Below are 15,253 nucleotides of genomic sequence, written 5' to 3'. Positions count from 1 at the left end.
ACACTTATTTAATATATGGGTAACTGCTTTTCTTGGCCACACAATCCACCGAAATGTGATTTTTTTTGTTTGTTTGTTTTTAATCAGTTCTGCACCTATGGTCATTCTAATATGTACCTCAGGTAAATTAATTGATTAAAAAAATGTAAAGGAGAGAGTACTACTTTTTTTCTCAGTGCACATTGTATCATATATGAGTTATTTGTGTGATGATATAATCCATTTAAATTGAAAATTCTTTTTTTTTTTTTTCAACAATTTTTGTCCACTGATTCTGTTCTGGGTATATACAGGATTGGTATTTTTATGTCTTCACATTTATAAAAGAGATGTATATATTCATGAATGCTCTCCTTCACACAAAAAGACCACATGCATCACTTACACAATCACATATAAAACCATATATACATCTCTTTTATAAACCTGAAGACATAAAACGCTCTGCTCTTTGTTTCCCCATAGGTTATGACTTCTTAAAAGATATACTTCTCTAACCATCTTGGAAATTTAGTTACCTAAAATTTTCTAGTATTAACTGAGAGAAATTCAAAAATCCAACAGATGAAGTTTTTACATTTGAAATGAGCATTCAGAAATTAAGCTGGAAGACTGCAGAAGTGAAGATATAATGAAGCAAATTGCAGTCACTGCAGTCAGTCAATTGTGTTTATAGTTTGACTTGATCCAGTTAATTACCTTTATTCCATGGTAGTTTCTTTGTGGTTTTGTTTGTTTGTTTTTCTTTTTTATTTTGTTGTTGTTGTTGGATTTTGTTTGGTTTTGTTTTTAATATATAAGTAATAGGTTATTTTCAAGCAAATATGATCAAGGGTTCATCTCATACTGTTTGTATCTAACTAGTAGCATATGTTGAAATTAAATTTAATACTCATAGAAGAATTATTCCCATCTTCTCAATCCATTCAAGCAAAAGTTTGAGCAGCTTTGATGGGACCTTGTTGAAAATTCTTACCCTTACACAGTCCCAATGCACTTCTGCTGAAGCTAGTAAAGAGGTAAAGTTGTGAAATATCTATCAATTGCTTCATCTTGATATGATTTTAAATGCAGAGAAAACACATTCCTTCAAGGTAAAAAGTGTTCTAATGAGAAACAAGTAATTCAGAAAATAATCCTGTCACCTCCAACATCTTTATGCCATTATAGTTCCCAAATATAAAAGGAGTTTTCCGATCAGCAACTGGAAAAATATCTTTCTGAGCTCTTCCAGTAATTTTCTGTCTGCTTTTTAAGATGTGCATTAATAGCTCTCCCCTGAAGATATTGCTTGGCTCAGCATTCACAGTGCATCTGTGCTACTGTTATCAGTGGATGTGTTTCAGTGATGACAGTAACACATACATATAAACAAGAGTTTTCAAGAGGAATTGACTAAGTAATTGAATTCATAGATAAACTTTTTTAAAGGGACTTTTTCTTTCCAGTAAATTGGCAATAAAATAGTTCCACATTTCTGAAAAACAGATAACTTTTAACTTTTCTTTTCTTTTTTTCTTTTTTTTTTCTTTTTTTTTTAAGATTTAAATGGTCATGTCTGAAAATTCTGTTCTGGCTCTGCCTAAGAATTTGAACAGTTCAGCTGGTTTATAATTACATAGTAGAGAACTCAAGATAACTCATTTCCTAGTCCGTAATTAAATTTCTCATGAAACACGGATATATATTTTTATCTCTCCAAACAACAAAGTATTCTGTATTATGTAATTTTCAAATTAACACTGGCAGTTCAGTTTTAAAGAAGAAAATATATATATATATATATAGAGAGAGAGAGAGACTGAGTTGGGCTGAAAAGTTTCTATGTAAATTTAATTTTTCCCCTATTCTTATCATATTGGAATTCATAAACACTTTTCTCTAATCTTTTTCTTTCATATTCTTTGGTGGTTGAGTGGTCCAGTTCTGTTGTTTGTCTCTGCAAATAAGTGAACATGCGTAGAATTGTATCAGGATAGTTTAATAATCTAAAATTCTGTTTGGAAGTAGCATGCAGAAAATAAGTTGTAGTGACTTAAAAGAGTTAAAGTAAATGTGATCAGAGATCAAAAATCCTCATACTGAGGAAAGAACAAATGGTCACAATTCTTTGATGGTTTTCTTTGATGGTTTATGTTATGTTCTGTATTCTGCTTAAGATGTGCAGGCTTTAGAAAATAGTTATGTATCTGTAACAACACCCTTTTAATGTTTTTTATTCAGTGTAAGAAACATTAGGCACTAATAAAAGTCATGTTTTAAGAATGATATCTCATCAGACTGGGGATTATGGTGGCAGGGGATGATGGTGGCAGGTACCTTTGTTTCTAAGAAAGTGAATCCTTTATGACAGTTATCAAAACTGAGACTTTGAAATGTTTTTGTATCAACCAAGGAACACAGAATCACTGCAGGTGACAAGAAGTGATCAGCTCAAGTGAAAACGTGTGAAAATTTAGAAATAAATAAATAAAATGCCTATTATGCTTTTCTTCAGTTGCACAGTGTCAACGCCATTAAGTTAGGCAGTTATTGAAAGACCTACATCTGCAATTAAGCAGAAAAGTAAACAAATATCATCTGACTAAATAGTGAAAATAAATAAATACATGAATCTCAGAAGACCTAATGTCACCTATTAACTTTACTTTTTTCACTTAATGTCAAAGAAATCATACTGTAATTTGAGAGGTGTGGCTATTCCTGTGTTCTTCAGGTATCACACAGGTGCTCTTGTTCTGGTGATTTCTATTTCAAAAAGAGTCAGGCTCATTTTTAGCAATTATTGAATTTTTAAGCTGCTTTAACAGGAATCCTGCTAAATGCCTGTTTTGCTCACATTGCTTGCTGTATGAACAGTTGTCACCACACAGATGCTCTTGCAAAGACTTATCTTAAAGGAAGTGATTCTCAGCCATAAGAATGTAATCCATAGAGGAATAAAGTCCTGTGCTTTACAAAACTGAAGTTATAGTATGAACTAAAAATAGTGCATTCACTGCACTATTCACTGCATTGTGAAACACTTTCTCTTCTTGATTTCAAGAATACCTTACTTAAAGTTTCAATTACCAGGATTGTTACAGGAGTTTTGACCTATTAGGATGCAGAATTTAGTATTGTCTTTATGGATCTGACTGCTAAATATTAATAGAGATTTCAATAGTCTCATTAAAGTTATCACTTCTAGTGAATGGAGTGCTTTTAATACCAAAGTTCTTCTTTTGGTGGCTGAATGAGTAAAGAATTCTCTCTTCTCATAAGGCAGTAGTCTTGGATTTGTTGTTTATCTCAAAGAATCTTGATGTTATTTTTCCACACAGAAAGCAAGCTACCAGACCAGTAGAGTAGTGCTATCAGACCAGTAGATTAGTACTATCAGACTAGAAGAATAATACTTTTATTCTCCTTCTCTATGTTTAAATGTTGGAAGCATTAGGTGTTCTGGCATTTTGTGACACTGTATGCAGTAAAGGAAATGCCAGCATTATAAAAAGCAGGAGCAGGGAAGTGTCATATATGCCCTAGACTGTTTCTCAGGTACCAGCTTTAGGCATGTGTCAGAAAATAGGAAATAGAGCTTTATTCCAGTGCAGCTGTCCTAACACAATGTTAACCTTGCTGCAACATCCAGATAAGAATTTACGTAGGGAATTAACAGACATAATGCCTGTGAGATTTGCACAATCTGTTATGCAAATTCTGTCCAACCAACTAGCACTGTTTTGAGCAGAGGATCAGTACCGGAATTAGCAGAAATACATCAAAGAAGATGATTCTGTCCTTTCCTCAACTGAAATGAAGCAATACCTCTAAGCTGTTAAAATGGTTAAGGGAAGTTACATTTTACATATTTGAGACAACTTTCAAAGAAAGGAACCATAATTGGCTCCTTTCTCAGGTTAGGATTTTATTAAAATAATTAACTTTATTACTTAAATACTGTCAGGTGCTCTTCTTTTTTAACACATAGTCCAGTGCTTCTTCTCTCAGATAATGTTTAAAATTCAGTCACTCATTTTTGGTGCTTAGCTGGTGCAATGCGGTGTTGCTTTTTTTCACTGCAACAGATGTGTTTCTGATAGTCACCAATTTTATGGTAATATCACTTCTTTCATTTTAAAGAGTAGCTTCTGATTAACAGCCAGAACACATGGTTCATTGGTTGAAAATATGAGATGGACACTTGTATTCTACTTAAAGATTAGCGTACTTACACAGTGCACAAAAAGCCTTTCTGTTGTCTGCCAACCTTCCCATATAACATGCTGACAGACCTGAGATTTCCTGCCAGTATTTTAATTTTCACTGCCAGGTCACTGAACTCTGCAGAGAACTTTGCAGCCTTGCAAAGCTTCAGGGCTGATGATATACTTGAAGTGTTAAAGCAAAACTATAAAACAAATATGCCAAAAATGTCATGGAAACAAAAGAAACTGAATAAAATCAAGTTTTATTTCTTTCTTTCCATTTTCCTTGTTAAAACATTCTCTACTAAAATATTTTGCTAGCTTCTGAACTTAGAGCTTGATGTCAAGGATTTCCCTGAAGTCACTAAGAAAATAAATGCATGACCTTGGGATCATACTGTTACTACACTTTCTCATCCAGCACCATAACCTTTCTCTCCCCTTCCCTCCCCTCCCAGCAATAGTAGACCAGATAAAAAAAAGGTGGTGAAATGATGATGATAAATTCTCTCCTGTCTCAGCCCAATTAGCTTTTCCTGGAAATTCACTCTGCATATATGTGGAAAACTAAAATTAGCTGTTGAGGTATATTTGAAGTACTTTCTGTTAATTTAACAGCAGGCAAGAACTACAAGTAATATTTCTGACACAGTAATGACACAAATAGTTATGACACTGCAAGACTCATGTCTAGATGCTGAGTTCATCTTTCATACTCACAAAGTGCTTTTCAATTAGACTATATGAAGATAAGTGATGAGAGAATTTGGCCCCAAGGTTTCTATTGATTTTCACTACAACTAAGGACCTTGAATGGCTAGAGAGATTTTCTATCCTGAGCTATATCTGACACCTCTATTAAAAGGCTGTAATAATTTTTTTGTGTGTATGTGGTTGTATGAACTCACAGAAGGAAGACAGGTTGATGCTGAGAGACCTAAAAGTGTGGGCAGAACAATTTGAAAGAGATTTAGCCCGAGCACAGGTGGCAGAAACAAGCTTACAGGAAAAATACCAGGTAAGCAATTGGGAAATATTTGAGTAATAAGATATTATTGTCATCATTTTTGTAATATGCATTGCAATATTTTATGCAGTCTGCATACTTGCAATTCAACATACTGTAGTTTAAAGAAATAAGGATGTAAATTGTGTTGCCTGTTATTGGTGGAGGATTATAATGCAGCTCCAGCTTTGCTATGTAGAATAGTGCACAGATGGTTTGCCTAACACAGAGCTTTTTCTAGCAGCATGAACGACTGTCCTAGTTAGAAGTGAGCATGTGTCTGTACAGTCCTTCCAGATCTTCCATGATATAGCTCAAATGAGAGGTATAACTGAAAGCTGGATGAGGTGAGAGGTGGACAGAAGACAGGGCTTAGAGCTTCATTTTTAAGCCCTCTCTTAAAAGTTAATGTCTAAATCTACTACAAATTTTGGCCTAAATTTTCTACCGAAGCTTGACTATTTTCTAAAAACAGCAACTGTCTGTCCTAACTTGCATTTAAACCATTTGCTAGTTCATCTGAAAAATGATTATTTCCTTTTGGACAGAGTTCAGGCATCTGATAACTGAAGGGAAATGTAAAAGTCCTACCTATATTTTCCTGGACCATTCTAGGATCTATTAAAACCTTTAATAAAAAACAGTTCAATGAAGGTTATAAATATACAAGTTAACTGCTTCTCCTTTTTGGGAAGTATTATGACTTCTATCAATGCAAAATTGTCATATAGGTAGCATAAATGGCAACTCCATAAATGTTGCAGATTTTTTTTAACTCTATGCTACATTAACTTGATTTTGTCTTTGTGCAGTCATTTAAGCATTTCAGAGTGCAGTATGAGTTAAAAAGGAAACCGATTGAACTTGCAACCCAGTCCTTACGGAAAGATGGTAAATTATTGCTTGATCAAGCTATAGTGAAGCAAGCATGGGACAGAGTTTCTTCCAGGGTAAGTTGAAAATTTATTACACTATATATTTTTTATTAAGTGGAGGCTGAGATTTTCAAATACTTTAAGGTACCTATTTGCTGCTGATTTTACTAGGCATTAGGAACATAAATATGAAACAAGTTTCTAGTGATGTTGAATTGTATTGTATTTTTTTTTGAGAATGTTTATAGCTCTATCGTCCTTAATATTTGTTCAAAGAGAGTATGAACTTTAAGACAAGGACAGTACTTTGAGGTTTCCCTTTATGTGAAGTTATATTGACAAGCCAAGCTGAAAATATTGTGAAGGGAAAAAAATGCACAATGCAGCTTCAAAATGTAATTTTTAAATTGAAACTACTAAAGTTATTCTAGTTATAACTAAAAATTCAAATACAATATTTATAATTTAACCAGAAAACATTTCTGTGCAACAAATTCTGAACATGAAGATTTAATGCCATTTTTAATGCCAGATTTTAATGCCATTTTTTACCTGGTTGCAATAGAAGGAATTAACATTAGTTTTCGTGATAGTAATTCTGTACTAAAAGAATGAAAAATCCAAAGTGAGTTATAATGTTTGTCCCAAATAAGAAATGTTATCAAATCATTATTTGATACTCAGTGTATCTTCACGTATTTTTTTATTATTATTGTGTGTGTGTGTGTATGTCATATTTAATGGAGAATCTATTTTAAAATATTCTTTTTTGTTTGTTTGTTTTGGTTTGTTTTTGTTTGTTTGTTTTTTTTACAGTTTTCATTATTTTTACTCCCATAACTGGGATTGCCAATAAGACATGGTATTTTACTGTTGTACTCTGGACTCCACAGTTCTTTGAAACTCATTTGCATATTTGAATGAAAATAAAATCAAAATTACAATGAAAAGGTTTTTATGGAAAAGTATGAAATAAATAGCACTGAGAGGAAGATTGTCTCACCTGCTTCGCTGTGCTTGATGAAATTCCAAATCTTCAGAATGTCAGCTGTTACAGTTTACATATAATCGGTTCTGTAACGCAGCTATGATTCTAGAAGGGAAATCCAGAAATCCTTATAGAGATTTTGTCGCCTATGAGAATGATGTAATTTCAGAACTAATGTTGAAGTAATATATCTAGGTTTTTGTCTCAAAGTGTTGTGTTTTATTTTATTTTTTTCTTACAATGAAGAGCTTGTTTTTTCTTCATACTTGTTCGTAAAATTAAGCAAGGAAGGAAATTCAGTCCTCTTACTTTTATTTCCCAGCTATTTGATTGGCACATACAGCTTGATAAATCTCTTCCTGCACCTTTGGGTACCATAGGTGCTTGGCTTTATAGAGCAGAGGTTGCTCTGAGGGAAGAAGTAAGTATTCAGCAAGCTCATGAGGAAACAGCGAATATAATACACCGGAAGCTTGAACAACTTAAGGTAAATACACATGAATTCTTTCTGTGCATTATATTTCATTATTTCCAAGGCTATAAATGATCCATGATTATTAATTGCAATTTGAAAGCTAGTTGGTATGGGTGGTGTCACTTTGATGGTAGCTAAAGATTAGATATCTTTCAGTGATGACTTTTAACTGTGGTACCTATGTATTTTACAAGTAATATTAAAGATTGGTTTTGAATGTTCCTGCTTCTTCTTTCTGAAAAATACTGTGTATTAGTATTTTAACTGTTCCCTATTCTAGGAGTTCTGTTGGGGAAAACTCCGTACAGAACTCCTAAGTTGGATGCATTGTCCAACCAATGTGAATTCACTAGGTGAAACAGAAGAAAGACAGCAAGCTAAATGCAACTACTAAATGTGCTGATGGTTCGTGAATATATAGCTCAGACTTGGGGAAAAAAATTGTGAAATGAATTTTCATTGGATTGTAATGACAAATGACATGAGAAGTCCCCTCTGCTGTGGTAAAGAGGAAATTTACCAGATAAATTTGAATATCATTTCTATTATTTTTGCTGAGTCCTTGTTGTCATTTAAAATCGAAACTGTGAGCTTTGTCTGTGCTTTTATGTAATACATAAGAGAAAAGTATAGAAATAAAATATTGGAGACTTGACGAAAAACTGAAGCAGCAAATATAAAGGAGAAAGGAAAAAAATGGTGTAGAGAAAGGCTGGACTTGTGGCAGTAAAGCTGTATTGTTTCATATATTTTCTTCAATATTATTTTATCAATACTATTTTTTAAATTTCTTGTGTTTGGATATTGCTTTCATTTTTATGGCTATGGAGTTTTTTTCCATTAAAAAAAATCCACTTTTTAATAAAAGTAAAGCCACATAATGAAAAGCTGACAAATTTCATGGATATCTTGGAACAGTTTTGACAGTTTTTGGATCTCCCAATTATTCTTTATTAGAACAGTGTCACCTGTTCTAATTTAAGTTTTAGCTAATAAATCTTACCAAAACAATATTAAATATTATGGGAAATATAATTGTTATCTTTCAAAGTCTAGTCTTTCATAAGGTTACATTTCATTAGCTTTATTTTTGACATAAAATATTACAGGATTCATAAAAATTGATTTTCATTAAAAAAAATTTTTTGTTGTTGTTTTTGTTTGTTTGCATAATGTGAATAGTATAAACCTTATTTTGATACATTCATAAGAAACAGAAAAAAAAATGTGTACTAAACTCTATTCTCTTTGCATCAGAAATAGTGGGGGGGGATTTCTACTCAAAAAAAAAATAACAACTTAGTCTGTTTCAAGGAACTTTTCCCATGAGAATGAAATGGGGAAAACTTCAACATAAACATGTATAATTACATCAGCTCCTGGAGCTTTTTTATCACTCAAATTTATATTGATGAATCCTGGTGTGCTACTGGGTAGTACCAGAAATACATTAGCCTATTTTTTTACTTTTTTTTTCAGTCACTGTTCTTCAGGAGGTTTTGGGGTTTTGTTCGTTATGCCTTTGTTCAGAAAACGTCACCTTCTCTGTATCTCTCTGTCATCTGACATTGCTTATTTTAGTGAACTTTATGGCTTATAACCATTTGGAAGCTAATACAAAAGGTATCAGCTTACTTGGACAAACTTTCAAGGAATTATGCAAGCGTTTATTTCTTCTCAGAAAGAGTAGTTAGGCATTGGAATGGGTTGCCCAGGGAAGTGGAGCATCACTGGCCCGTGGGGGTGCTCAAACAAAGGTTGGACCTGGTGCTTAGGGACATGGTTTAGTGGGTGACATTGGTAGTAGACTGATGGTTGTACCAGATGATCTTGAAGATCTTTTCCAACCTTAATGATTCTATGTTGTGGGTCATTTTGCAGAGCAGGATTTCTCTTGATGTGTAAAAGTTTTCTTGGACTTCCAGTTGATTTTGGATGAAACTGATGGGTTTTATTTTCACTTACGAGTGCATGTTAGGGGCATTCCTCTTTGTCTGACAAGGTCTCCAATGCAGCTAGATGAGATGCATGTTCCAAGTCAGTCCGCTACATGAGAGTAAGTTAGCTACAGGATAGCCTCAGTGGAGTTTTCCTCATGGTAAAATCAGTGCATCACCTGCATCTGAGAAAGTCTGATTCATTTTGTTTCACAATGAGGTTTTGACTGAAGTAGAAAACAGTGAAAACATAGATGGGTTGACGGGAATTACGGGACCATTTGGTGATCTGAGCAAGTAGATAGGATCAATACACGAGTGTTGTGGTTTAACCCGGCCAGCAGCTAAACACCACACAGCCGTTCGCTCCCCCCTCCCTCTCTGGGATGGGGGAGAGAAATGGGAAAGTGAAGCCTGTGAGTTGAGATAAAGACAGTTTATTAAGGAAGGAAAAGAATAATAATAATAATAGTACTACTACTACTAATAATAGTACTACTAATAATAATGTGTATGAAACAAGTGATGCACAATGCAATTGCTCACCACCCGCTGACCAATGCCCAGCCTATCCCCAAGCAGCCAGCGCCCCCACCCCGGGTAGCCACCCCTATATATTGTTTAGCATGATGTCAGATGGTATGGAATATCCCTTTGGCCAGTTTGGTTCAGCTGTCCTGGGTCTGTCCCCTCCCAGCTCCTGCTGCACCCCCAGCCTGCTCGCTGTCAGGACAGAGCGAGAAGCCGAAAAGTCCTTGGCCTGGTGTAAACACTGCTCTGCAACAATTAAAACATCAGCATGTTATCAGCACTCTTCTCATCCTAATCCAAAACATAGCACCCTACCAGCTACTAAGAGGAAAATTAACTCTGTCCTAACTGAAACCAGGACAACAAGCCTGCACTTTGTTCCCATGGTAGAGAAGGGGGCAACTTTTTATGATTACCTTTTGCTAATAGGCTTCTGAGCACTTTGTGCCAAGAGCTGCCTGTTTGCAGAAAAATATCCACTGCTTTGTGTCCTCTCAGCCACTGGGGACTTTACGTGTTATTGTTATGGTATCTCTTCAAAGACTACTGCCAGTCATTCATTTTAATATGTAATCTCCAGGAAACCGTTTGAAGCGGTGTTGCTTAGTTACAGTTGAAATGTGCTCTGCTGTAAGGTTTCTGCTGGTACAATCCTTATCACAGGAATACTGGTCGGGTACCACATTCTGCATTCATTTGTGTAATATAGAGAGAACAATCCTGAAATCCTTTGATGCTGAGGGAATGAGAAGTTCACTAAATACTGAATATGTACTTACATAAGGAGCTCTGGATCTTCTGCCGGTATATAAAGGAGTAGGTTAGTTGCTGAATATTTGAATCGTACTTAATAAAGGTTAGTATCTGCTATAAAGATGTAAACAGTAAATTTAGCAGGATTATACAGTAGTGGTATTAGTGTATTTTCATGCTGCATTTCAGGCATTATTTAATACAGTTAAGAGTTCTTGTTTTGTTAAATCATTGCAGTGTATTCTCTGTTTTAAAATCTTCCTCAATTGTCAGACATAGCTTTAACAGAGCATTTAATAAGGGTGTTTCCTATGTAAATGTTCACGCTGATGTAAATGCTTTTATGGTAGGCATAACCTTGCATGCAAATCTAAGAGCATGATCAAATAGTTAACTACATTGAGTCATTGGTGCAGGCTTCAAATTGTGCTTATTAGGTAGCCTACTGTGAGCCTTCTCTTTCTCCCTCTCTCCCTCTTCCCCTCCACCCCTTCTTCTCTCACTCTCAATCTTGCTCTCTCTCCTTAAAAACAGGATCTACTTAAAAATATAGAAGGTCACAAAAAGACATTCCATGAGATCCACAGAGCCAGGTCTGTTAATGGAGTACCTGTTCCACCTGACCAATTAGAGGATATGGCAGACAGGTAAGGCTTTCAATCTGAAATGAAAACCCTCTGTGAATGAAAGGAGACCTGTTTGCTTTTTAACCTGTTCACATAAAAATTGCTGTCTAATTATGTTTCCTAGTGGAAAGCATGAAAAAAATGGAAAGGAAAACCCTCTCAGAATATAAATAAAAATACACTGAAAAGCTTGGTGCATTGATGATTGATGAGAATTAACAGAAGCTAAGTGTTTTGAAAGGGAATACTTTTTTTTTTTTCTTTTTTTAATTGATCCTGTTATTACTTGCCCCTGGAAGAGATGTTATGTAACAGCAATCAGGATGAATATAAGAAAAAAAGAAAAATGACTTTGCAAAACTTAGTAATAAATGTAAACTGATGATTTCTATGAATAAATATGATTATAATTCATTTGCTATTCAAAAGCAGCTATCAGAATGATCGTCATATATAATTAAATGTTAGTAGACTCTGAATTAGGTGAAAAATATCTGAACTGTAAGTGAAGCTTTCAGTCTGCCTTGGAAGAAAAAAAAATTATTGATGTATTTTACTACAGTATGATTCATTTTCCAGGTTTAATTTTGTTGTCTCTTCATCTGAGCTCCATCTGTTGAAAATGGAGTTTCTGGAACTGAAGTACCGTCTACTGTCACTCTTAGTCCTTGCAGAATCAAAGTTAAAATCATGGATTATCAAATATGGAAGGCGAGAGTCAGTGGAACTACTTCTTCAAAATTATATTGTAAGTTGGGGTTGTCTTCTTTTTTTTTTTTTATATTTGAAATAGTCTCATCAAAGATTGTTTGAATTTAATAATAATAATAATAATAATAGTTTAAAAAAAAAAAAAAGAAATGAGACTTGCCAGTCATCAACTTTGACTGCATTTATTATGAATATCTTTTCAGACGTGTATCTGTCATCCCCTGGAGAAGCCTTAATCAAAATGCTAAAAATGAAAATCATGCATTTTACATCATCTCCTCAAAACCAGAAATAATGTCCCAACTGCTGTCTGACCATCCAGCTTACCAAGCATATAAGGAACTTCCGAATCCTATATTTTAACTTTAAATAAAAATTTAAGAGAACTTAATTTCATCTAATTTTACAACAACATAAATGCACTTTATTGTGCCTACATATGAATTTACTGCAGCATTGAGGAGGTTCTTGGAGTGAAGTCTTTCACATTACAATTATTCTTAATGTCCTCCAAATGAAGAAAAAATAATAATTTGTCTCTGTATTCGTTGAATGTATTATACTGGAAGTGGAGTCATTCTATTCTTTCAAGTAACAGTTTTTCCACTTCTGCTCTACATTAGTATATTAAACCCATTACTTTATTTCTGTTCTGGAAAGAGATTGCTCCAGCTCTGCATCATTCATATATCTTGTTAAGAAACAAAGGCTATTGACTTACAAGTGCTCATTGATACGATCCCTTTGTTACAAATTAATTTGCATTATCAAATGGCTGGTAAGATGGTGCCACCACTTGCACTTTTACATAGGGTATGAGGGATTCTTTCAAAAGCAGGTCTGGAATAAATACTTTTCCCCTTCTATCTAATACATATGAGGAAAATTGCACAGAAAAATTCAGTTTGGAAAGAATTCATACAGTTATAGAAGCTTTCAGAGCCACGATACCGTAGAGAAAGTTACTGGTGCCCACATAGCCTGCCAGTTTTTATTGTACTGGAAACAAACTTGAAATTTAAATTTCCTCTTACAGTGTGAGAACTGAAGGCTATTCATACTTTTCCCTAAATTTAAGCTCTAGCAGTTAGAGACACAAAAAATTCAGGGGCTAACCCTTGTTTCAGAAAAACAGTAAAATATTCAGATGATCATTTACAATAACATAGTTTGCTAGAATGATGTGCAAGAGCTAGGTGTTAATTGTCCATATGTATGCTTTGTAAGGTTGTCTCAAAGACCGCTAAAGGGTGTCAAGGGAAATAATGAGGGAGTGAATAGCTTAACTTTTGGATTAATATTTTATATCGCTTTCTTATTTTTAGCTTTAAAATAAATATTAAGTGGTGAATTTTTATGTCATTTTGTGATTAGCTCAATTATTCCTGTGCTTTCAGACCACTAATTCTGAGTTGGTCAATAGGGAAAAGAAAATGCTTCCTTGCATCATTTATGAAACTATCACATCAAAATGAGGAAACTGGGACAAGAAGATAGAGCTCAGTTTCATTCCTGATAGCCTTCGGTTCTGTTTGCTTCCGTGTGTCCTATGATGGAAAAAGACTATTTGCTTTGGCTTAACTGAGAGCAAGTTTCTAGGAGCAAAAGCTGAGTATTACTCTTTGATTTAAATAGAAATCTTAATTAGGAAAGCCATAGTCAGTGCCTTCAGTGACTATGTTAGTAGACAATCAAAAAATAAGTATGTTGTCTGTCAAAGCAGACTGAGCAATGTTGGCATTCTAGGAGCATGCATATTTAGGATTTAGATATAACATATACCTGGAAAATATTTATGTTCTGTACCTTAAAAATAAATGTGTACATTGCTACTCTAACCCGTCTTCTTTTCACCTGTGTGTCATATACCAGAAGTAAAGTTCAGCATAGACTGTACACCATCAACTTGAAGAATATATTGTACCAAAGTGTCAGCTGCAGTGGAAATACTGGATACAGCTATCCGTGGACTTAAACCCGTCACACTATTTTTTTGGCATAGGTTTATTAGAATGTTTGTAGCACCAGATGCTGTATGGATTTGGGAAAAGCTGCATATTTTCTTTAAGGGATCTTGTCAGATGGGAGAAATTATTACTTGGCAAAACACATATATTTAATTTTTGAATATATTTGGAATTGCTCTTGTGATTAGTATAGCATAAATAATTTGGTAGCATCCTTTACTTTCTCATATGAAGCATAGCTTTTGGTTCAGGGTAAAATGTCTGTGCATATGGATTTAGCAAAAGTGAAAATTCAGGAATTTGTCAAATAATTTGTGGTAAAGCATGCAATTCTTTATATTTGACAGATTTTTTAATTTATATATATATATATATTTTAGTAGAGAAAAAAATCTGTCTTTTCTTGACTTCTAGTTTCCTTGGTTATAAACATATTTTAAATTTACTTGCTAGATAACTGTGGTGATTTGACACAGCAACTGTAAAAGGTTTTAAAATAGAAGATTTTTAGATACATCTTGTCTGGTGTGTTTATTTTTAAAACTGTTTATCATATTTATATTATGTGGGCTGATGAATACAAGATCTAATTCTTCTCTTCAAAGTACATTGACCTTGGAAATTTTTTCATTGATCGTTAAAACTTTGGCCTCACTTGAGAGCTGGTATTACCAAAATTATAGTAGTACACATAGAAGTTTGCCTATTCTGACATACCAAATCTTGTATACACATATTAGAGATGTGTTTGCCTTAATGGTAGATCTATATGTAACTAGAGACACAGCAGGTAGTATAGGTTATAGAACCATTCAAAAACTCTAGATAAGTACATTAGGTAAGGCAATGTAAAAACCTTATAAAAAGTAATGCAAGATACAATATATCTTTGTATCAAAAGATACATTTGCACAATATAGATATATATTTATACAGAGCATTTAAATAAAGTGACATTTCTGAAAGACATTAAAAAAAAAGCCATTTGGCAGAAATAAAGAGGCATAACTTTGTGACCAAAATATTTCCATATAAATTATTAATTGCTCTGTAACACATTACATGTTGGAAACACCACTCACAAAGGAAAAGAACTGTTTTGCACTTTGGAAAAGTGTTTTGCCTTTTTTTTTTTTTTCCGCTTTGGAAACATATATTTCTTTAACTATATTTTTACCATTTGCAAAGAAGGTA

At 33.9% G+C, this 15,253-nt stretch overlaps 1 protein-coding gene across 18 annotated transcripts in view; it reads left to right on the top strand.

Moving 5' to 3' along the window:
* SYNE1 (spectrin repeat containing nuclear envelope protein 1) overlaps positions 1-15,253 on the top strand; it is a gene marked incomplete at its 5' end in the record, with an annotated part of 301,622 nt that overhangs the window by 71,642 nt on the left and 214,727 nt on the right. For 17 of the 18 annotated variants that reach the window (XM_080587961.1, XM_080587963.1, XM_080587967.1 and 14 more), the window contains 5 exons: positions 5,101-5,208; positions 6,009-6,146; positions 7,382-7,546; positions 11,290-11,402; positions 11,961-12,129. In XM_080587961.1, coding sequence (XP_080444087.1) covers positions 5,101-5,208; positions 6,009-6,146; positions 7,382-7,546; positions 11,290-11,402; positions 11,961-12,129 — 693 coding nt within the window. Of the gene's footprint in view, positions 1-5,100; positions 5,209-6,008; positions 6,147-7,381; positions 7,547-10,754; positions 10,859-11,289; positions 11,403-11,960; positions 12,130-15,253 lie in introns of those variants that run through there. The other variant, XM_080587959.1, reaches the window with a different exon arrangement.

The sequence above is a fragment of the Anser brachyrhynchus genome, assembly GCF_964034855.1.
Source record: "Anser brachyrhynchus genome assembly, chromosome: 3".
In the NCBI taxonomy this organism is placed as follows: domain Eukaryota; kingdom Metazoa; phylum Chordata; class Aves; order Anseriformes; family Anatidae; genus Anser; species Anser brachyrhynchus.
The sequence above is the reverse complement of the archived record's forward strand: the minus strand, read 5'-3'. Positions and strand labels throughout refer to the sequence as shown.